This window comes from Typopeltis vanoorti, chromosome 20 (assembly GCF_054136105.1).
Source record: "Typopeltis vanoorti isolate ZY-2024b chromosome 20, IOZ_Tvanoo_1.0, whole genome shotgun sequence".
NCBI lineage: Eukaryota > Metazoa > Arthropoda > Arachnida > Uropygi > Thelyphonidae > Typopeltis > Typopeltis vanoorti.
The window spans coordinates 43,747,500-43,772,953 of record NC_143568.1 but is presented as its reverse complement, the minus strand read 5'-3'; the positions used below and the strand labels follow the sequence as shown (position 1 = coordinate 43,772,953).

The following is a 25,454-nucleotide window of genomic DNA, read 5'->3' as shown; positions in this document are numbered from 1 at the left end:
TTGAGTATCGATGAAAGCCTTATGCCATTCAAAGGTAGACTGAAATGTAAGCAGTATATTCCCAAAAAGAAAGCGAAGTATGGAGTAAAATTTTTTATGCTTTGCGAATCTGAAAGTGGATATCTTTGAGATTTCAAACCTTATATGGGAAAGCAAACTGTAATCGAGCATGATAAATATTCGGATCTCCCCTTGTCGATGCGTGCAGTAATACAGTTACTAGACCCTTTACTAGGGTAAGGTTACTGCATTACAATGGATAATTACTATATGTGTCCTGAACTCGCTGATTTGCTTTTACATCGTACAGATAGTTATGGTACTGTAAATGCAAAAAGGCGAGACATGCCTCCAGATCTGGCTTCAGAAAAGCTATCGAAGGGGGAAATCCGAGCTTATCAGTGAGGGGAAAGTCTTTGCACTACATTGGAAAGACAAAAAAAGATGTTTTTCTGCTGTCTTCCCTACACAATCCATCAACGGAGTCCGTGGAGAAGCATGGTTTGAAGAAAGAAAAACCCATTGCTGTGTGTGCATACAACGACACTATGGGGTCGACAGGTGCGATCAGCAGCTATCATTCTACTCTGTAATAAGGAAACAGCATAAAAAATATTACAAAAGTGTTTGGACATATATTGGATTTTGTTATTTGGAACAGTTTCCTCCTGGCACAAAAAAAAATGTTTGTCTACCATAGCATATGTAGAATACAGAATAGAAATTGCAAAAGCATTGCTGCATACACATGCACCTTCTTCAGCAAGCAGAAAAACAGGCAATCCTGCCAGACATCTGTTGAACGCTGTTAACTCCAAGAATTATCCCGAAAATCTACCACCAACGGCTATTAAAAAAAAACCTGCATGCAAATGTTATGCATGTAATAAAAAAATTTCAGAAAGGAAACAAAAATCTGGTGCCCTGAGTGTAAAACTGCTTTGTGTGTTTACCCTTGCTTCAGGGTGTTCCACACTGTTCAAGAATTTTAAATTCTGAACAGTATGAAATAAAAAAATGTTTCTTTGCAGGGCCATCAGGACTACAAATATTGATAGCGGGATACCTGAATGTACTGTTTCCCTTTCATCATGAAAGCTAATTTTTAAGTTCTTTTTATAACACAGAGTGATATTTTCGAAGGAATAAAATATAAGAAAAACTGCAATACTCTTTCCAGTTCCTCTTGAACTGGAAAGAGTATTCCAGTATTCCAAAGTATTTCACCAAAACAATAAAAAATAATAAAATAAAATCTACCCTATATATACATATATAAAATGATAAGCCTTTTTATCTCACGTTTTGAAACTCAGGGGCTACCCTGAGTGTCGAGTCTTCACAAAATTCAAGTCATCAGAATTCAAGAATTCAAAGAATTCAACCCCTGAGTTACGGCCTACCAGTCCGTAACTCGGGGGTTGGGCACCGGGGGGGGTGGAGTCCCCCTTTTGAAGACTCGACAGTCGGGGGCTACTCTGAGCACCAGGGATCGGAAGCCCCTTTTAAGTCTTCAAAATTCGAGTTATCAGAATTGAAGGAGAACTGGCCTACCAGTCCTAAACTCGGGGGGGTTGGGAGCCATTGTCTTTTGCTTAAAACTGCAACAGTATACTTAGGAAAAATAATGATTTCAAACAAAAAAAGTACACACGTTATCTAGCAGTATTTGTGTGTGGGGGGGTGATTTTGGGAGGGGGGAGTTAGCCATTAAAGGTGAATTCATTTTGTTATGAAAAGTTTGGAAATAAAATTTCATTTTGACACATGCACCTACACGTTTCAAAAGATAAACTGTAGGGAAAATATCGCTACTTCAAAACTGCTGCATAATATCTAAATTAGCCGAAAATACGTACATAACAATTGACTTCATAACTGCCGTTTATTTTGATTTGTAGTGAGTGATTAGGGGAGGAACCAAGAAAGTTGAAATGCAAAAACCTACAGATTACGTTATAAAAATTATGCATTACCTGAAATGATTCAAGATTTACGTATGATAACTAACCTTCGAACTAAGATTTAATCTAAGTTACAAAGAAATGGTAACTTAATTTGGAACAGATGGAGGCTGTATTCATTTTTAGATGCGGATTTTCATGAATTTATAAAATAATTGTTTGACAAAAATAATTATCTTCAATCAAGTTCCTGGAAAATTTTAAAATGTATTGGCGATTAAAATAATTAGCAACAAAATTGATAGTGACATTGATCTTCCAAAGTGATACAATATGAAGTGAAGAAAGTATGAAAGGATTTCTTATTTTACGCTGGCATTAAAAACTATAATTATACGATAAAAACAAGCAGCAAAATGAATATAACTCATAGGTATGTAGTCTGATATAACTTAGATTCTGGTTACCGAGCAAACAGCAAGCAAATGCGTTTCTTGCTGTAGGCCACAGAACTTAGCTACTACGTATGCCAGGTAATGTAGTTAAGTGTTCTTTTCAGCGTGAAGGATTATCGCACTTTCTAATGGACATGACGGTCAAACTACACTTCTTATCCATGTTCTTTCAGCAGGTGGACAGAATATTATCCAAGTTTGCTGGACGTGTATATACGTCCAGCAAAGAAATGGCAGGCTTACATACATGAATTTTATGGAATACAGGAGTTCCTGTTAGTTTTATATGCTAAGGAAAGAACAATGTATTTCAAATGGAAGCGGGAAGCCTCACAAATTTTTCAGCGGCCTCTAGGTTTTATATTATGAATTTAATATTTAAAAATAAGTATTTTATTTTGCAACTATAACTAAGCTGTTTTTTTTATTGTTCTTTATAAAGAGTAAGGTTTTAAAATGAGGCCCCCCATAGAGGGTGAGGCCCCCCCATCTTGCGCCTAATGGTAAATGCGGCCCTGTACACACACACATATATATACAAGTTGATATTAAATGAGTATCAGTATAAGTATTTTACCTAGCAACAGAATGTTACCTGGTTGTAGTTAACTAACACACCATCTACTCCTCAAAGTTATTTTTAGTTTTCTGACTCTGACTTCAGACAGACTAAAGTCAGAGTCTGTTGTCACAATCACAGTGAAACTCTTAAAGATCTCAATTGAAAGAACTCTTATGCTTCTTTAAGTTATTATTATTATTGTTACTTTCTTGAACATTTCCATGGAGTCAAAGACTCATTGCAGGAGGCTCACTCTCTAACCGCTGTTTATACAATACTTATTATACCTCTCTTTGAACTCATTTATTGACAAACACTCGCAACCACATCTGGCGACATTCTTCTCCCGCTAAACAAACAAACAAACAAAAAAATCTAGCCTTAATATCCATAACAACCATACACAATTTTTGGGAAAGTGGGGAGGGGGGGAAACCTCTTGTTTTCTTTCTCTTCCTGCGATGTACTGAAAAGCCTTTGGTGTCGATCCCATAAAACCTCTTTAATAACTTATGTGTTTTTATCATTTACCCTCTTTTCTGCCTATTGACTAGTAAGTTCAGGCAGGCAGTTCTCACTTCACTTTATAAATTCTTGGCAAAGAATTTATAAAATCGAAAATATGAATATTAATTACACTGAACATTTATCAAATGCTAAACATTCAAAAATACAGACCACCTGCACAGTTATACAGTACAGTATTACTGTGCATGCATTTGTTCAAGCAGACAAGAATCCACTAATTCATATAATAAAAGCAGTTACCACACTGCCATTAGTCATTGTGTTGCTCTTCATGTTTGCTCTCTTATTTCAAATTTATTCCACTTATCAATATAGTACTGTACAGCATATCAAAAAGTAATACTACAGTTAATATTTTCATTTCTCATCACTTTTTCAACCTCAAGTATTGACATATCATTCTGATTGTATTCTACTTGAATATTTTCTGTCACTGTTCTATCACTGCTTGCTTTATTTAGCAATCGAAGCAATTACTCCAGCCATCTACAATATTTTTATCATCAATTTTTGAAACAATTATCATGTGATTCCTTTTACAGGACCCTTTCCTTCTTTTCTGATGCCTTTAACAAACCTCTTTCTTTTCTGCTCCTTCAATAGACTTAAGGATTTTATCGTCTATACTCATACTGAAATATTTCTATGACATTGTTTAGCTACTTTTACATACCTTAGGTCTCTTATATTGTTCTCCACATTCTGTGAGTGCACCAGCCAACTTCCTAGTCAGGAACTTTCAATGTGGGTTTTCATAACATGGTGTACTGTTTTTCTGACCTTGCAAGTATCCTCACCAAACACCTCACTAGCAGAGTCAATGTTTTCTTCATATTTTGCCATTGGATCTCCAAGTTTTCAAACTCTTTCGCTTTTTTTTTTTTTTTTAATCCAATAATATCTGTATATTTGAGTCTACAGTTCACATCTGAACTGTAGACTCAAATATACAGATATTATTTTTCTTTTCAGAGTCTCCATAGCTTAGTCTGTATCAAAAATGCCTTTCTAGTGGAAACCTACATCTGAATCCTATCTAGGATATGAAGGACCTTTACTGGTGCTTTTCAGCTGAAGATGAGTAAGCAGGTCTCATCCAGAGGTGGAAGGGAAACTGAGATTTATCTTGCAAACCAGGCAAGCAGACAGAAGAACACACAATTCACAGATGTAGCAGGCAATGAAGATAGGATTAACTCCTCTATCATCAACAGTAATCAAGTTTATAAGAAACTAAGTGACTTAGTCATGATGGGCCATCAACCTTAAAATGAAAGGAAAGAGAGGATTTTGCCTCAAAACTAAATGGTGATTACTTTTTATTTCAAAACCTCTGTATACTCTTGTTTCCTGAGCCGGAGTGAAAATATCACAATGAATTATAACAGCAATAAGATTTCTCATTTCCTGTGTCTTCTCTACATGTGAATTTGTACTCAACTTTATGCATGGAACATAGTACTAGTCATCACTACTCCAGTGTGAGATATCTGTATTAAAATTCAATATTCCACAAGTTCAAAATAATAAATGAATTAAAGTTAAGAAATTAGTAATGTGATATTTGTAAAGCTGTTAGTTAAATGTATGTTTGTTTTTGTACATCACAAACAAGATGGTGTGAGATGTTATTTTTTTCTTTCGCTACTGAAGGAAGGCATGTTTAGAAGTGAAATAAAATTATTAAAATTAGACATTAGCTGTTAATTATAACTTTGAATAAGCTATCAAAAAGTTTTGTAGTATTGCTGTTGTTTGTATGTAGACACAATGTTGGTTAAAAAATATGTGGTCAATGATGAGAGAAGCAAAAGTTAATGCTGTAATTCATCTTGTGAAAGTGAATAAATGAATTTACCTCAATGCATTAAGGATTGTGAAATGACAAACTATTATAATTTCTGGTTGCTTCATTACAAAATTATAATTAAACTTCTCTGCACGTGGAAGAGAAGTTTAATTATAATTTTGTAATGAAACAACGACGGAAAGCAGTAATAGTGGCACAAGATGGTAGACTACAGCAGAGGTTTCTCAGTTGCATTTCCATGTGTGTGCAGAAGTTAAGAAAATGCTATCAAACATTTGTAGGCATTCAGCTGTTCACAGAAGGCTATAGAGTTTCTGCGTCTTCAATATATGAAGAATAAACAGAAATTAGAAGAAAAGTTAGAAATAGAAAGGGGGGGGGAAAGAGAGCATATTTGTATAAAGAGATGTGTGAAGTTTTTAGTAATCCATTAGTTTTCATTAATCCATACAGAATTTATTTCAGTAAGGCTGAAAAGGAACTACAGGAAACACCTTGCTTAACATGACTTCAATATGCTTGATAATCAGTTAGTACAATTGAGTGAAATTACACTATTTCCTGCTTTAAGCAAGTGATTAATCAGATAACACAATTTTTTATGTTATGCGAAATTTTTGTTGCCAATCTGCAGGGAGAGGCGGCACTTGTCTAGTAGCCAGTGCTGCAGGCGATGGCCGGCAATACTCAGCAGTTGACTCAAAGTTATCATCTCAAGAGCACATGCAAACTCTGTTCTCTTGCTCAATCACTTTTCCTTCATTTTGCTTTAATTTAAATACCTATAAGGCTTTATTATATTCAACGACTGATACAGAAAAGAGAAAGACTGATAAAGAAACGGCAGTAATAAAAAGAGAAGAAAAGTAATTACGTTAGAGGAAAAGCTGGAAGTCATTAAGAGACACAAAAGGGGCGCTATTAATACAATAATTGTGCAAGACCTAGGATACAGTGAGTCTAGAGTTTGGACTATATTAAATAAGAGTAAACAATAAAAAGAACAAGGAAAAGTTGCTAATGCTTCTTTGAGGACGCATATCACCCAAAATAAAAGCCAATTAATGATCAAGATGGAATGTCTTCTATTCAAACATCTTAATTTTTTTGTTAAAAAAAACAAGTAGCTCAATCAAATGTTCAGACATTAAATTAAAATTTAAGCAATTGATTTTTTTGATTCCTAACGTACATTCAAAAGGTGTGCAGGATATGATAGTACTACATGAAACTTACATCATTACTAATTTCCTATCCACAATTTTTCTCCAAATCAATCTGTTATCTGTCAAAGCTCCAACATTCTCAGATCTTATATTTCTATCTTCTAAGGCACTTTTTACTATATCAACCCACCTATATCTTGGTCTTCCTCTGGGTCTTTTTCTTGTAAACCTCAAGGAGAACACTTGCTTGCTAATCATTCCTCTCTCATTTTGTTTAAGTGACCATACCACCTGAGCTAATCTCAGGTGGTATGGTCACTTAGTCCAACTCTCAGATCCATAAGTTAAAATTGGTTTGAACACTGTCTTGTATGCAGCTAATTTAGTGCTTTGACTAATTTCTTTCTCATTCCACATAAATTTCTTCAGTTGACTTCCTACCATACCAGCTTTGTTGATTCTGTTGTCTATTTCCATATTTAATTTACCATCTTCAATAAAAATCATGCCCAAGTAGCTGAAATGTTTTACTTGCTCTATAGGTTCTCCATTCACAATGCAGTTGACATTTTCAATGCTTCTGCCTATTTTCATTGTCTTGCCTATTATTGCTGACCTTCACACCATATCTATTACAACAGTTATTCAATTTAGTCAGGGAATCTTGCAGAAGTGTAGCAGATTTATTTAGAAGTATAACATGTTAATCTCCACTCTTTGCATCTAAAGCAAAGAGTGGAGATTAACATATCCAATTTTGATATCAGATTTAATAACATTTTCCTTCATAATGTGATCCTTATACATAATGAATAACAGAGGGGATAATATACATCCTTGTCAGACACCAGATTTAACATTAAAGCATCTTCCTGTACTTCCTTCAATTCTAACTGCTGACTTAGAACTCAATTAGACTAACTATTGATTGATATAATGCCCCATTGACACTATAACTGTAGTGTTATGAATAGCTTTTCTCCTAGCACCTTGTCATATGCCTTTTCCAGATCTATAAAACTTAAATACAGATCTTTGTTATATTCCCAGGATTTCTCAACTATTTGTCGTAAAGTGAAAATCTGATCCTGACAGCCTCTATTTGGCCTGAATCCAGCTTGTTCTTCACCAAGCTTTTCTTCCACAATTCTTCTCAACCGTTTCTCAAGTATACTTGCATAGATCTTGCCAGGAACACTCAGTAGAGAAATACCTCTGTAATTCTCACATTCAGTTTTGTTTACCTTTTTGTATATGGGTACTATGAGAGCTCTACTCCAATCATTGGGAATTCGTCCATCTGACCAGGCTTTCTGAACTATGCAATGCAGCCACTCTAAGACTCTTATAGCACCATACTTCAGCATTTCTGGTCGAATATCATCTACTCCTGCTGCCTTTCCACATTTCAAGCCTTTGATGACCTTTTCTACTTCAAGTATGGATATGTATTCCTGACTGCATGCCTGGGCAATGTTTTTTACCACTGTGCTGTCATCACTGCTTGTTTCATTTAGCAGTTTTTCAAAGTAATTACTCCATACTTCAAGGATATCTTTTTCTCCCGTTTTCATGTCACCTTTATCATCTCTAACTCCTTTTACAGCACTCTTTCCTCCATTCTTAAGCTTCTTCAACAACCTCCAGAATATTTTGCCACCTTCTTGATATTTATTTTCTATATTCTGGCCAAAGTCCTCCCATGACTTCTGTTTAGCTAGTTTTACAAGGTGTTTAGCTTTTTCACATTTGTCTCTGTATTCTAAGAGCACAAGCTGACTTATTTGACAGGAACTTTTGATATGCTTTCTTCTTTTCCTTCACTGCCTCTTTAACTTCCTGTGTCCACCAGGGAGTTCTGATTTTTTTTATCCTTGCAGACAACCCCACCACATGCCTCTCTGGCAGAATCAATCAATGTTTACTTCAGAGTTTGCCACTGAATCTCCAAGGTTTGATTACTGTTCTCAAACTCTTTCATTTTTTCTTCAATAATCTTTGTGTACTTTAGTATACAGTTCACATCTCAGAGCTGCTCAACTTTTATTCGCTTTAAAACTTTCTTGCATGTTATTCTTTTCAATATGAAATTTAATTTTATCCTGATCAAGACTACATAGTGATCACTTCCAATTTCAAATCCTGTGTACACTCTGGTGTCCTGCACCAGGGAGTAAACATCACTATCAACAATAACATAGTCAATGAGACTTTTCTTATTCCTTGCCTCTTCTTTCCATGTGAATTTGTGCACATTTTTATGTTGGAACATGGTGTTAGTAATAACCAGTCCATATCCTGAGCAGAAATCCAACAGATATTTGCCATTATTAGCTTTGCTCTTTTCTCCAAATTTTCCCAAAACATTTTTGTATGTCTGACAATCACTTCCTACTCTGCTATTTAGATCCTCAACAAGGACTAACTTTTCCTTTTTCATTGTGTCAGTAGCTTTCTCTAGAGCTTCAAAAAATTCCTCCACTTCTACCTTAGTAGAACCTTCTGTGGGACAATAGGCACAAATAAGTCTCATTGTCCAGTTCCCCATTCACATGGCAGTCAATCTCTACTTGAGATTGACTGCCATTCAAGATTAGCCTCGTATTTTGTGTTGAATACTATGGCTACTCCTTCTTTTCCTTGATTGTCATTGCCCGAATATAATATTTTGTATTTATTGCTCAGAAAGATCTCACCAGTTTTTGTCTTTTTTGTTTCAGTCACCCCTATTATGTCGATCTGGTACTTAAAAGGAGTTAGAGATGGTAAAGGTGACATCAAAACGGGAGAAAAAGATATCCTTGAAGTATGGAGTAATTACTTAGAAAAATTGTTAAATGAAACAAGCAGTGATAGCACAGTGATAAAAAACACTCAACAGGCATAATACAGTCAGGAATACATATCCATACTTGAAGTAGAAAAAGCCATCAAAGACTTGAAATGTGGAAAGGCAGCAGGAGTGGATGATATTCGACCAGAAATGCTGAAGTATAGTGGTAGAAAAGTCTAACAGTGGCTGCACTGCACAGTTCAGAATGCCTGGACAGAGGGACGAATTCCAGATGATTGGAGTAGGTGCGCTCATAGTAGCCATATATAAAAAGGGAAATAAAACTGAATGTGACAATTACAGTGGTATTTCCCTACTGGTTTTCCTGGCAAGATCTACGCAAGTATACTTGAGAAACGGTTGAGAATAATTGTGGAAGAAAAGCTTGATGAAGAACAAGCTGGATTCAGGCCAAATAGAGGCTGTTACGATCAGATCTTCACTTTACGACAAATAGTTGAGAAAGCATGGGAATATAACAAAGATCTGTATTTAAGTTTTGTCGATCTGGAAAAAGCATATGACAAGGTGCCAAGAGAAGCTATTCAATATGCTACAGTTATATGGTGTCAATGGGGCATTATATCAAGCAATACTTAGTCTTTATTTGAGTTGTAAGTCAGCAGTTAGAATTGAAGGAAGTACAGGAAGATGGTTTAATGTTAAATCTGGTGTGAGACCAGAATGTACATTATCCCCTCTGTTATTCATTATCTATATGGATCACATTATGAAGGAAAGTGGTATTAAACATGATATCAAAATTGGAGATGTTAATGTCAGCTCTTTGCTTTATGCGGATGATGTTATACTTCTAAATAAATCCGCTACAAGTCTGCAAGATTCTCTGACTAAATTGAATAGCTGTTGTAATAGATATGGCATGAAGGTCAGCAATAAAAAGACAAAGACAATGAAAATAGGCAGAATCATTGAAAATGTCAACTGTGTTGTGAACAAAGAACCTGTGGAACAAGTAAAACATTTCAGCTACTTAGGCACGATTTTTAGTGAAGATGATAAATTAAATATGGAAATAGACAACAGAATCAACAAAGTTGGTATGGTAGGAAGTCAACTGAATAAATTCATATGGAATAAGAGAGAAATTAGTCAGAACACTAAATTAGCTGTAAACAAGACAATATTCAAACCAATTTTAACTTATGGGTCTGAGAGCTGGGTCAGAAGTACAACACTTGACCAAAGATTAGAGACTGCAGATATGAGAGTCCTGAGAAAGATTAGAGGCGTGAAGAGATGGCATCAATGGCGAGGATATTAGGAAAGAAATTGACATTGTCGGCATGCGTTAGCAGAGCTAATCTCAGCTGGTATGGTCTCTTACAAAACAAGTGTTCTCTGCCAGGTTGGCAGGAAAACGACCCAAAAGCGACCAAGATAGAGGTGGATTGATACAGTACAAGTGCCTTAGACGATAGAAATATAAGATCTGATAATGTTGGAGTCTTGACAAGTAGCAGACTGATTTGGAGGAAAATTATAGATAGGAAGTTAGTGATGAATCAAATTTTTCATGTAGTCCTATCATATCCTGTACACCCCTTGAGGGTACATGTCATGAATTTGATGATGATGACGAAATCTTATATACATTGGGTCTTATCTTATATAAATCATGTTCTAAATTAGAAACAAATTTGTTCCATGATTCTCTATGTCTTTTTCTGACTTCTCTTTTAGCTATGGCTCTTATTCTTTTATATTCAATTTCATCTTGTAATCTTTTACTGCTTAACCATTTGTGATAGGCTTCTTTTTTCTTTTTGATTATTTCTTTGATTGTATCATCCCAGATCTTCAGTTTTTTCCTTTTATTGAATTTTTTGGTCTTTCCTAAGCTTTCATTTGCTGCTGCATTTGGTATCATTTTTATATTAAGCCATTCTATTTCTAATTTATCATTTTGTTTTATTTTATCTAGATATTGGTTAATCTTTGTTCATATAGCCATTATACCTTTGTGTCATTCAATCGTCTAGTTTTATAAACAAATGTTTCAAATTTTCTTTCTGTTCTTGTTACTTGTAGCCATTTAGGTGGTAATCTTAATTTTATTTTAACAAGGAAGTGGTCACTGCTTATTTCATATCCTCTGTGAACTCTAACATCTAGTGAAAATTTTGATATCTTTTCATTTAATATAAAATAATCTAATATTGATTTCCATCCACTTGCTGCCCAAGTATATTTATGTATGTCTTTATGTTTATAGAAGGAATTCATAATTTTTAGGTTATTATAAACTACAAAGTCAATCAATTTTTACCATTCCTGTTTAGAGTATGTTCTCCATGTATATTATTATTAATTTTCGTCTTTCCAATTCTTGCATTTAAGTCTCCTGCTAAAATTACATAATCATTTTTATTTATTTTATGTTTTGTAGCTGATTATAAAAATTAATATTATCCTGTTCTCTTCCTTCTTCTGGGGAATATAAACCAATTATTGTTAAATAGCCTCTATCTATATTTTTATTCTAGCTTCTGTTATTCTAATATGTAATTATTTCTCAGAAAAACCACTTCATTAAAATATATTGTTTTAGCATGAAAAGTAACATCAGAAGTAATTTAACATCTGTGGCAACATGCAGATATCCATGGGCATTTATCATTGATATTTACATTAATAAATTTTACAATTAAATAAATAGTAAAAAATTACCTTTCTTTCTGGTTTTGCAACTTCCGGTAAAATACCACAAAATGGCTTAATTACTTCCAGAAACTTTACTGAAAGAAAGAAAATAAAATAAGGAATTTTATTAACAATTCTATATATGTAGAGCTCCCAGATATACTACTTTTTTATGGTTAATTATTATCATTAAGACAACTCCAATGAGTGTTAGGGTTCACTGCTAAAGCTTAAAACAACACATACAAAATCATTCTCATATTGCTCTCCTTTAATAAGTTTAGTTTAATCCTTTATCCAAGTGTGAGCAAACAAAGTTTGCGCCTGAACGTATCTTCAGGACTGGGGAAAGGTAGTGCAACACCAGGCAACTCATTGCAAAGGTGGAGAAAGCTCTCATTACTCCTATAGTATCAAAGCTCTCAGTATCTCCCATAATGCAAAGCACATCTCCTTGCGGATATGTGTAATGCTATGCATTAAGGCAAGGGCCACTACCCATACCGGTTTCGACCTTTATTGAGGTCTCGTCAGTGTGAGCCAGGCCCAGTAGTGGAGATACAAAGGCAGAAGCAATGAGAGATCATCCTATAGGATGATCTCTCATTGCTTCTCATCTCTCTCATCATCTTCTCATCTTCATCATCTCATCTTCTCATCATCTCTCATTGCAACCTATAGGAGTTGCCAAAGGGCAACTCCTATAGGTTGCAACCTTATTAAATTACTCCGGATTCAGAGAAAGATGTTGAGAGTTTATTTTTCTTTTTCACTTGGTTAGACTATAATAAGTTTAGTTTAATCCTTTATCCAAGTGTGAGCAAACAAAGTCTGCGCCTGAAAGTATCTTCAGGACTGGGGAAAGGTAGTGCAACACCAGGCAACTCGTTGCAAAGGTGGAGAAAGCTCTCATTACTCCTATCTCAGTATCTCCCATAATGCAAAGCACATCTCCTTGCGGATATGTGTAATGCTATGCATTAAGGCAAGGGCCACTACACATAGCGGTTTCGACATGTATTGAGGTCTCGTCAGTGGGAGCCAGGCCCAGTAGTGGAGATATAAAGGCAGAAGCAATGAGAGGTCATTGCTTCTGCCTTTGTATCTAATTTATAGTCTAACCAAGTGAAAAATAAACTCTCAACATCTTTCTCTAAATCCGGAGTAATTTAATAATAAGGTTGCACACCCTTTGGCAACTCCTATAGGTTAGGATGACCTCTCATTGCTTCTGCCTTTGTATCTCCACTACTGGGCCTGGCTCCCACTGACAATACCTCAATAAAGGTCGAAACCAGTGAGCTTTCTCCACCTTTGCAATGAGTTGCCTGGTGTTGCACTACCTTTCCCCAGTCCTGAAGATACTTTCAGGCACAAACTTTGTTTGCTCACACTTGGATAAAGGATTAAACTAAACTCTCAATGCTCTCCTTTAACTTGTTCACTGACAAGTGAACAATGCACTCATCCTCACATTCTGTAAAAAAACATAACTTCCAGAAAAGATTCCTTCTCTTTCTTTCTCCCTGGCATATAATGAAATTTTTCTTCTGTAGATATTCCATAAAATCACTTTGGCAACTTATGTTTCTGTTATAACTTCTTTTTTCTGACTACAAACTAACTATCTTCATAGCAGTACTCCAAACACATCATCTTAACCATTTACTTTACATTTGAATCCTCTCCACCGCAGTCAGCCTAACCAAATTCATGTTATCATATCAAATTAGTCCAGATGTGAACTACTTTGGTAAAGTACTAAATAACAATCTCATATCCTTTGACAGTGCAACGGTTCCAAATGGAATGACTATTTAATTTCTGTTCATCCTTTCCATAGTCATACGACGTAGCTTCTTTTTTTCCTCCCCCATGTGAATTCTACCCACAAAAACTTGCAAATCTATTCTGCATCAATATATCAAGGATACAATCCAGAACATGTAAAATTTTAGCCACTTCATATTTTCAAGAAGCAGGATTGGCTGTTTCATGACATCTAATTTTTGAAGCCTACAGAAAGCCAATAAATTCCCATAGACCTCCCACAATCTTTGTCAATTCCCTCTGGATGACTTAACCCTCAAAGAATCGAAGAGTACAGATCTGTGAATGGTAATACAGATGTGGCTTTATTAAAGCCTTATATAGGTGAACAATAACTTCTCAATTTCTGCATGTTAGTCAACCACATAACTTGATATGATGTTATACGAGTATGGTAAGAAAATTTCTTGGCCTCGACCACAGATGGCAAAACTATCGGCACAATTTTTTTTTCTAAGTTGGTACATCTGTCATAAGCATCCATGTGAAATTGCAAGTCATTCTATTATAGTTTGTTTTATACAGCTGTCTGAAGCAAAAGTGTTGTCTATATCCCTCGACATGGATAAAATTGAGTATCGTGTGCGGTTATAAAATTCTTTGTAAAAGAAGGTTTAATGCCAAAAGAAATTCATTCGAAGTTCATAAAAGTTTATGGGCACTCTGCTCCTTTGTTTTTGACAATTAAGAAATGAGTTTTAACATGGCCGTACCAGCCTTGAAGATGATCCACGTGATTGCGTAAAGAACGTCCAAAAAGTGTAACAACACCAGAAATTATTGATGAAGTGCACGATATGGTATTGGATGACCGGCGAGTCAAAGTGCTGAAATTGCTGCGACTATAGGCATTTCAAAAGAATATGTAGGATATATTTTGCATGAAGAATTGCAAATGAAAAAGCTTTGTGCAATAATATGGGTACTGTGCTTGCTCACGACAGATCAAAAATGCACTCGCATGAAAATATCTGAGCAGTGCTTGGAGCATTTTAACAAGAATAAAACTGATTTTGTGCATCAATTTATCACTGTGGATGAGACTTGGATTCACCATTATACACCAGAATCCAACCAACAGTCAAAATAATGGACAGAAGCCGGTTGTTCAGCACCAAAGAAGACAAAGTTGGTTCCATCAGTAAGAAAGGTCATGGCATCGATCTTTTGGGATGCTAAAAGGCATTTTGTTTATTAATTATCTTGAAAAGGGTAAAACAATAACCGGGGATTATTATTGCAATCTTTTAACCAGACTAGAAAAGAAAAAATTATCTTTCATCAGGACAACGCACCTGCCCCAAAGGTGTTTTGGCAATGGGAAAATTAAGGGATCTGCACCATGAATTGTTGGAACATCCACCCTATTCTCCAGATTTGGCTCCCTCTGACTTTTATCTCTTCCCAAAACTAAAACTCTTTATTCCTCATTTTTCTTCGAATCGAGAGGTGATTGCAGCTGTAGAGGGGTATCTTGCAGATCTTACTAAGAACCACTACAGGGATGGGATAATGGTGGTGGAGCATTGCTGGAATAAATGTATTAGTCTTAAGGGAGATTATGTTGAAAAATAAAAATAATTTTGAAATTATAAATTCGTTTTTTCATTGTTAGGCCGAGAACTTTTCAGACCACCCTCATAGTTATCTTTGCAATATGCCCGCTAAACTTCAATTCTCTATCCACAATCACACCGAAATCCATAGCTCTATCAGTTTGCTGCAGTTCAATTCCATTAATATGGTACACAGCTTCTGATCTCTTTCTAAAATGCATCACCTTAAACTTAACCACATTAAACATGCAACCATTTACCTTTGCCCATACTGCTAGCCTGTTTAAGTCTTCTTGCAGGATCTTTGCATCACCTTCATTTAACATTGCTCTTTCCAGTTTAGCATCATCAGTAAACAACTGAATATTTCCTGTCAAATCATTTCCTATATAACTGATATAAAAATTAAACAACAGAGGACCAAGTAATGCTCACTTGCCTTCTCCTGGACTTAACTCCTTCATAAACCACTCTTTGATGCTGTCATGAATCAAACATGCAACAATATGCATGTTTGACTCAACTGCAAGTTTAAGTCAAAGTCCTTGCATTGCCCCAAGCAATCTTCTTAGTTTGTAATGCTTACTAGGTCTGTAATTCCACATGTACCCCCCCCCCCCCCCCCGAAGTGAAAATTCCACACATTTAGCCACCTCCCACATGAAGCCCATATGATGACTCTCACTAACTGGTGGCAATGGTCATCTTGGTTACAGAACACCTCTGATGCAATTACTAGATCTATCATTTTCAAATCCTTTTTACCAGCAGCAGGCAAGTTTAAGTTCAACCACCCCCTGAGACAAATGAGTGGATTCAAGGAAATGAATACGTAATTCTGACTGTAGCTTAACAGGTTTCAAATCCAAATGGACTTGTAATAACTTAACACAAGTGTAACTGTGAGTCCAAGGTAATGTTGAAACACATGCACACGAATTGCCAGCAGTGTCAGAAATAAAGGAGAGCAGTTTTTGGCATTGGTCTTCTATCATTTGGCATCTGTCAGGGAGGATAGAAGGTGTGGTATTGCTGATCACAGCTGAAAAACTTCAACCAACAAAAACAGATGTTAAGGAAAAATTTAGGTCTGGTGGAGATGGTTCAAATTGAGGCTATTTGGTAGATAGAGGAAAAAAGAGCACAACATTATTGGTTGCTGTTATATACCTGGGGGTTCAGAGGAAGATGAGGATAACATGTATTAGCATATTAACACAATGAGTAAGGCATATCAATTCTTATGGTGGGGAGGGGGACTCAAATATGAAGACATTGATAAGAGGAAGAAAAGGGAGCATGACAAGTGGAAGTACAATTTATACAGTTGCTAAAGAATAATTGCCTGAAATAACATGCCATGGAGAGGAGCAGGAGTTTGATAGTGCTGCATCTGGTAATAGCATCAGAAGGCTGCCTTGGTTATGTATGTGGAATTCTACACAAAAAAGGGATTTTGACAGACTTGGAGGCATCTTGGAGTAGTGCCATACTTGAGAAGCTGCAAGGAAAGAATGTCAGTAAAGTGGCAGGGATTGCTTGAGAGAAGCAATATCAGACTGCATACCAAGAGTCAGGATGATACACCAAATAATGGTCAAATGGATGAGTAGAGATTTACAGCAAGAGCTGCAAAAAAAACATTGCAGACAGAATATAAAGAACAAGGTGATTGGCATACTTATGAGTAGTACAAAGTGCAGGCAAGAAAGCTGAGCATGTTAAGAAAGGATAAATCAAATCATGAGAAAAAAAAATATAAAAAAATTTGGATTTACTCTTTGGCCTGATTAACTAAGCGGGCCAAAGAGTAAATCCAAAAGTTTTTTTTTAAGTAGCAAGTATTATTATTATTATTTGACACCTCTAGGGAGTCCATAGACTCATCGAGGGAGGGCACCTGCTCTACAATTCTGTCTCCACCAACTGACCGCAACTACACCAACGCCATCTACCACTGGTATTTCCATAATCACAAACATCCATGCCCACGGCGGGATTCAAACACGCAGCCTTTTGGCTGGAGAGCAAATACACTAACCACTCGGCCAGCCAGGCTGGCAAAAGTAAAAGGAATAATCACTATGGAAGGATGACTTTAATCAATGCTGATGGCAGAAAGGTGACAGGTAACAGAAGGAAATGAAATAGTTAAGTTGCTGAGTGATCACTTTGCAAAGGTGTAACATCCAGGTGATGTCCATCCAGGTAACATCCATTTTGCAGATGATGTGACAGACTGATATCAGAATTGAGGTTAATAAACAGAATATGATACGCATATTGAAAAATATAAATGCAAATATAGCAGTGGGAACAGATGGCATTGCTATCCATGTGCTATGTAAATGCATTAAAGAATTGGTAGTGTTCTGACAAAGTTGTTCAATTAGTCTCAGCTCTGGCAAGGTTCCAAGGGAGTGAAAAGAGGGTAAGATGATTCCATTGGATATAGGTGACTGCAAGACAGAAGTAGCAAATTACAGACCAATTAATATCTCATGAATGATAAAAGTATTGAAAGAGCTGGTTAAAGGAAAAATCCATTAATAGATGAATAAGAATATTATTATTATGATGATTATTACAGGATACTCCATGGAGACCTGAGGCTCATCGAGGAAGCCCTAAACATCCATGCCAAGCACTATTCAACATTTGCACAGTATCTATCATACTTCTTTGAACTCACTGACAGTCATAGTACTCCCAAATGATTCTGGTTCTAACATTCTTGCCCAGTTTCCAAGGATGGCTCCTAGTTCTCCCACCACCATACATGTTCTGAAAAATTTCCTCTGTATTAATCTTGTAAAAAAAAAAACCCTCCAGTAATTTGTATATCTCAATCATATCATTCCATTTCCACCTGTCACCTAATTTCTGTAACCCACAACTTCAACTTGTTCTTGTAAGGTTCATTCCACAGATCTGCTACCATCTTGGTCACTTGCCTCTTTAGATTATCATTACCTCTTCCTCATCACTATGAAATCCGGCTGACCAGATTTGTATGCAGTAGTCAAGATAGATCTTATCATGGCTTGATGAAGAAGTATAATAACCTGCTTGTCTTAACTCATCCAAGTATCCTTCAGTAAGCAAGAAATCCAATGAGTTGCTTTAGCCACTTTTGCTATGTGTCCTCTAAACTTTCACGCCCTATCCACTAACACTCCCAAATCTTCAGTTTCATCTATTTCCTTGAGTACAGTTCCATCAATGTGATATACAGCTAGTAATCTTTTCACCTCAAAATGGATAACCTTACACTTTGCTACATTAACCAAGCCATTGTCAATATGGATAAAATAAATCATTCCTCATACAGTTTGTATCCATCATATATTTCAAAGTAATATCAATGGTATTACAATTTTAATATGCACTTCACATCCATAGTAACCTTGACGTGTATACATGTCATAGCTGGTTGGGTGGTTAAACTGACATCCATTCTCCTTTGCCCACACTGCCAGTCTATCCAAATCATCCTGCAAAATTTTAACATCTGTATTAACTATTGCTCTACCCAATTTTGCATCACTGGAAAAACAACTGAATAGTTCTCAGATCCTCTCCTATATCATTAATGTACATTAAATAGCTGGCTCAAGAACAGAGCCCTGTAGCACACTGCCATTCTTCTAGACTACTCCTGAATAAACTGTATGGGAAGATGTCTTCTGATATCTCTCTATCAACACTCTTATTCACGTCAGCAACTTTATATCCTTCCCCATGTGATGCAATTTACTGATTAGAATTCCATGTGTTATCCTGTCAAAAGCTTTCAAAAGTTCAATAGTGTCACTGTAAACCCATTACGCGATGTAATGAGTTTACAGTGATACCCATAAGATCCAAAATCCATAAGTCCTTTAGAATGCAAAGTACATCTCCTTGTAGACATGTAGAATGCTATGCAGTATGGGAAGGGTCACTGCCCAGACCAGTTTCGGCCTTTATTGAGGTCTCTTCAGTGGGAGCCAGACCCATAGGTGATACTAAAGTTTGAAGTCATATTTTCATATATGAGTTGCCAAAAGGTGTCACACCTTATTATTAAATTACTCTGAATTAGAGGTTGTTGGAAGTATGTTCACTTGGCTATACTATAAATTAAAGATACCAAGAAATTATATACTTGGTTTAATCCTTTATCCAAGCGTAAGCAAAAAAGTTTGCACCTGAAGTTATTTTAGAAGTTAACTGTATAACCAAGTGAAAAACTTCCAACAACTTTCTCTAATCCAGAGTAATTTAATAAAAAGGTGTGACACCTTTTGGCAATTCATATATGAAAATATGACTTCTGCATTACTTCAACCTTAGTATCACCTCTGGGTCTGGCTCCCACTGAAGAGACCTCAATAAAGGTCGACACCGGTTTGGATAGTGACCCTTCCCATAATGCATAGTATTATACATGTTTGCAAGGAGACGTGCTTTGCATTATGGGATACTAAGGGAAGTGATGTGAAGTCTTAGCTTTCCTATATGAGTTGTCCCAGTCCTGAAAATACTTCAGGAGCAAACTTTGTTTGCTTACACTTCGATAAAGGATTAAACCTAGTATATAATTTCTTGGTATCTTTTAATTTATAGTATAACCAAGGAACAAACTTCCAACAACTCTTTCATATATTCTCTAACTGCATATTTCTCAACTATCAAATCATGTGTGTCTGCCAAAACCACGAACTCGTTCACTTCTTTTAAATAAACTCTCAACATTTTTCTCTGAATCCGGAGTAATTTAATAATAAGGCTGTACACCCTTTGGCAACTCCTATAGGTTGGGATGACCTCTCACTGCTTCTGCCTCTGTGTCTACTGGGCCTGGCTCCCACTGACGAGACCTCAATAAAGGTCGAAACCGGTATGGGTAGTGGCCCTTGCCTTGATGCATAGCATTACACATATCTGCAAGGAGATGTGCTTTGCATTATGGGAGATACTGAGATAGGAGTGATGAGAGCTTTCTCTGCCTTTGCAAAGAGTTTCCCGGTGTTGTACCACCTTACCCCAGTCCTGAAGATACTTTCAGGCGCAAACTTCGTTTGCTCACACTTGGATAAAGGATTAAACTAAACTTATTAAAATATATTGAGCATACTGTGATTAAATACCACACTGATAGGCAAATCACTATTGCTTCCAGAGCAGTATTAAGCTGAAGATGATGGAATGGAGTATGACTGTTCATGAGAATAGCTACTCCAACATGCACAGGACCATTTCCAGTTCTGTCCTTACATACAAGAGTGATTAAGTTCAAGTTGCTTTCAGTAGATACTGAAGTATCCACTTGTTCTGTGAAAGGATCTGGTGGTTTGTCAAGTGATAAACTTGCCACCATTTTTTAACAAGATGTGGATACTCATCAAAAGTTCAGATGTGGTGATATTATCAAATGTTGGAATAGACATGAAAGTCTGAATTGCTGTTGACATTTTCTTTACTGTTACCTTCTCAGCATAAGAGGATCTCGAGCATGTGTGGTGATGGCTAACTTTCTTCTTGCATCCTGATATGTTCGGTTCTGTTTTTTTTTTCCTCTCATCTTTTCACTTCTGATATGCATGAAAGTACACTGGATGATCTCCCTGAAAGTTCACACAATTAGCTTTCTTGGCAGAGCAAGACTCGTTATCATGCTCTTTACTACTACTACATCAGGCAAAGGTGGAACAACCCTGACAGGCAATTTGGGCATGTCCATATTTCTGGCATTTGAAGCATCTTATTGGATTTGGGAAGTACAGGACAATGGGACACTCTGCTTTATCAGATGTTGGGGGTTTAGGAGTATCAAATGTAAGGATGATGCTTCTGGTTGGAACCAGGTGACCATCTCTACAGATCATCATGCACCTCATACCTGTCACTCCCTGACCTTTCAGCTCTGAACATATCTACTCATCAGATTATAGTTCGCCCACTGATTAGAGATCCTTCGACACTTCTGCGCATGTCAGAAAAAGGAGAATCCATTGCGATAATAGGGTAATCAATCTGTCTTCTGGGATGAGTTTGTTTATTATTACAGGTTGGAAAATTTAGCTTTTCTTTTAAAGTTACACTTTAAAAACATTGCTGTTTTTAAAGTGTAGCTATTTTGCTTGTATAACAGTTGGAAAAATGTACGTAGAGTATTAACAAAATTAAAAAGGTATAGCATAAAACAAAAATTTAACTAAGTTTGTTTTTAAGAAAGTTTTCTATAAAATAAAAATAATTATACAGAAAAACAGAAATTTTTTCAAATGAACTTAGATATTCTAAACTTACAGTTGTGAGAACTGAGACACTTTAATGTCCTAAACCGATTAATTATTTATGCTTTGTGACTCTTTTAACAAACCCATGCAAAAAAAATGTTGGAAAAAAATACCATTATCAAATCCTTTTAATCTTCAGAGTCATCTGAATTGGTGTCCAAATCGCCATCACTTTCACTTAAACTGATCACCAAAGGTTCGCATAATTCTTCGATAATTCTGTCTCTATCCCAATATATATTTTCCAATGCGGTGACATGAGAGGAATATTTTCCCCAGTTTTGAACTGTAATACTTTCAATCGCCTGTTCTGAAAGCTTAAAAAGTTTTGACATGTCAATATCGCCAGTTACGCTGTGATGATGAATGAAACTTTTCACTTCTGCCCAAACATACTCAATAGCATTAATATTGCAATGATATGGTGGTAGCCTCAAAGCTAGAAATTTAGTTGGGGGCGAGTTTCTTTTGACCAAATTAAGCAATTCAATTTTTTGCCTATCTGGGGAATGAGAAATGTTATTTGCAGAGAGCCAATCCATAAGAACTTGCTTCTTATCAGACCAATTTGGAATGTTGTTTAATCAAATAGAGTGATACGAAGCGTTATCAATTATAACAACAGCATTTTTAGGAAGGTTTGGAATCAGTTTTTCTTCTGCCCACTTTTCGAAAATCGTAGAATTCATTTGCCCATGGTAATCTCCAGTAGTTGAATTGGCTTTGTATAGTAAGTTTGAATTCGGTAAAAAAACCCATTTCTCCACCTGCACACAAAATTATTATGCGCTGTGAGGCATTTCCGGTTTGTAGCACTCCACATTCTTCTTTAGACTGCCAACATTCCATAAGTTAAATTACTATTAATCCAAGTTTCATCTAGATATACAATTGGTCTTTTCTCCTCCCTGAAACGTCGTATTGCTCTCAAATACTGTGTTCTAGATAAAACAATGTCACTTCGCTCCATGATAAGTTTGCTTTTAATTTGGGACTTTTTGAAACAAAATCCGATTTCATTAAGTATTTTCCTTAAAGTTTCTCTTTTCCAACGAAAATTAATTTTTTTTATAAGCACAGGAATCAATTTTGGAACAGTTGGCACTCTTTTCTCGACCACGTAAAATTCGTGAATAGTTCTTATAACGTCCACATCAAAATCATTCAAAGCTACGGTTTCAATGGTTTTCTTTCTCTAGCACTTTTTTTTATCATACTATATCATATTAAAAATGAGGATATTAGGAAAGAACTTGACATTGTCAGCATCCAGGAATGCGTTAGCAGAGCTAATCTCAGGTGGTATGGTCACTTAAATAGAATGGACAAGGAAAGATTAGCAAAACCAGTGTTCTCTATCAGGTTGGCAGGAAAACGACCCAGAGGAAGACCAAGACATAGGTGGATTGATACGGTACAAAGTGCCTTAGATGATAGAAATATAAGATCTGATAATGTTGGAGTCTTGACAAGTAACAGACTGATTTGGAGGAAAATTGTAGATAGGAAGTTAGTAATGATGTAATTTTTTCATGTAGTACTATCATATCCTGTACACCCCTTGAGGGTACATGGCAGGAATTTGATGATGATGATGCACTTTTTTAGGAGATTTAAATTTTGGCTTACCGTCACCTTTTGATTCCCTACGAATTCTTTTAATAGTCGACCCCGCAATTGCACTTGCACGTTTTATGACTTGAGAAAGGGGAAACAAGGAGACAGCCTTCTGACGATTCTTTTTCGCAGAATGTCAGCACATTATTCAATATTCTTTTGCAAGAGCTACTGAAACATTTAACAACAGAACTTGTTGACTGTACTGGATCCATCATACAAATTAATAATAAAAAAATAATGCAAAAAAAAATCAAGCTACTACTAGTAGAGCGACAGACAAGAAATCACGTGCTTTCTTGTCTGTCGCTGTACTAGTAGTAGAGATTACCATGTTGGCGACCAATTCATACATCCTTCATTTCTTTCTCCCCTTCAGCATGAATCGACTATTCTTGGCAAAATGCCAAGGAGAGACCTACAAACAGTGGACATACTATAGGAGATCCCACTCTGAGATCATTCCTCTACAGGAATTGAGTGTTTCATAGGGTGTAATTGTTATAGTTTTTTGGAATGTTGTTGATATGGTTTCTCTGAAGGCATCACCAGAATGTAGTTTCTTAACCGTTCTGTGAGAACCTGCTAGCCATTCTACACTCTTTTGAATGAAGAAGTTGACATTTTCCCTATTGGCTTTTCACCTGTAGCATGGACGATTAGAAATACTGGTGCATTTATACTGATATCACATCTTTTATTTCTTGCTTGTTATCAAAAGGTGTATCAATGTATCAATACTTGGTTGGGTCTTTGTTAGGACTACTGAAACGATTGAGGATGAAGGATTCAAGCTCAAGTGGTTTTTGGTTCATCACCAGAGCTCCCTACCACAGAGCTACACATGGACACCCACTCTCTGGAAAGCAATGACTGTGCTCAGGAGTGGAACGGCAAGATTACCCCGATGCCATACTAGCACTAAAGCAAGCCTTGGGCCCTGTTCCCAGACCATGGAGAAGGAGACACTGCAACACCCCCCTTGTAGGCAAGCCCACTAGTCAACTGGTCCTTGCCAGGCCATTTGGGTCAACCTGTCTTGTTGAAGTAGAGGCCAAAGTAGTGCAAACATGACAGTATGTCATAGCAAACATGTCATTAGATCCCAGTGATGGTAGTCTGGAAGACAGGATGGTAAAATAAGACTCAGACACAGAGCAAAGAATATATGAAGAAAAGCAAAGAAAAAGAGGAAGAATGAAAATGAGACATTTAAATAAATCAGGAATTTGATGTAGCAGGAATATCAGAAGAAAAAGAGATACAATATTGCAAACAAATATGAGATCATTCCTCTACAGGAATTGAGTATTTCATAAGGTGTAAATTACTCAATTACACTTAGAAAGAAGAAATAGAAACTGAAAATACACACAATATAGAAATAGATTAATTGGAGATGGTGGAATTGGAAGACGTTTAATCTATAACAAAAAACAGAAAAGCAGTAGGAACATGGAATTACCTCAGAGTTCATTATAGTAATACACATTTTAAAATAAGATTCCTAAATCACTTAAATATGTGTGGAATTAGTTGGTGAAGAGATATAGCAACTGTAGAGTGAAATAAGAAGGATAACAAATATGCATGGAAGAGTGAAAAGAGTGGAATAAAATTTGCCAACATGAAAGAAGTGATGAATGCCTTGAGTATCTGAACTGATTATTAGAGGTGTGGTTAATGAGAAGGTGAATAAGCTTTGCTTCCTGGAGGTAGAATCAACAGAGTGAGTGAAGCACTTGATAGGAGGAGTATACAAAAAAAAGTTGGCAGTGTTAGTAGGCACTACCAACTGGTTGATAGCCAGTGTGTTGCCCAGGTATGATAGGTGAGCAAAGATAATGAATGGTATGCTAGGGAGTTGTGAAAAGAAAGGGGTTCATTTTGTGAATGTGCAAGATGAATTTGATGGATGGGTGAAGCTGTATAAGAGAGAGAGAGAGAGAGAGAAGGGTTACTACATCTAGATAATTTGTTGCGAGTCAGTTGGACCAACTATTGCTGCAAGAGAGTAATGACTAAAGTGAATGGAAGACCTGAGGAAGCAAGAGGCGATATGGAAAAGCATGAAGGTTGGGTAGGAGAGGTGCATGACATGAATAAAGAGAATAAAGGGGGAGAATGAACACAAGAGACAAGGAAATGGGGGGGGGGATAGACAGGGAGACACTGTGAGATGTGTAAGCATACAGAAAAGGATTGAGCTAGCCAGGGACGTGGAGACAAAATTTAAGTCTTGGGA

The 25,454-nt window shown here is 36.3% G+C and overlaps 1 protein-coding gene across 1 annotated transcript in view; it reads right to left on the bottom strand.

Moving 5' to 3' along the window:
- The window catches only part of Sec61alpha (SEC61 translocon subunit alpha), a 151,639-nt gene that overhangs the window by 118,132 nt on the left and 8,053 nt on the right, over positions 1-25,454 (bottom strand). Inside the window, exon 2 of the mRNA XM_090410578.1 lies at positions 11,950-12,017. Within this exon, the coding sequence (XP_090266704.1) occupies positions 11,950-12,017 (68 nt within the window). The remainder of the gene's footprint in view (positions 1-11,949; positions 12,018-25,454) is intronic.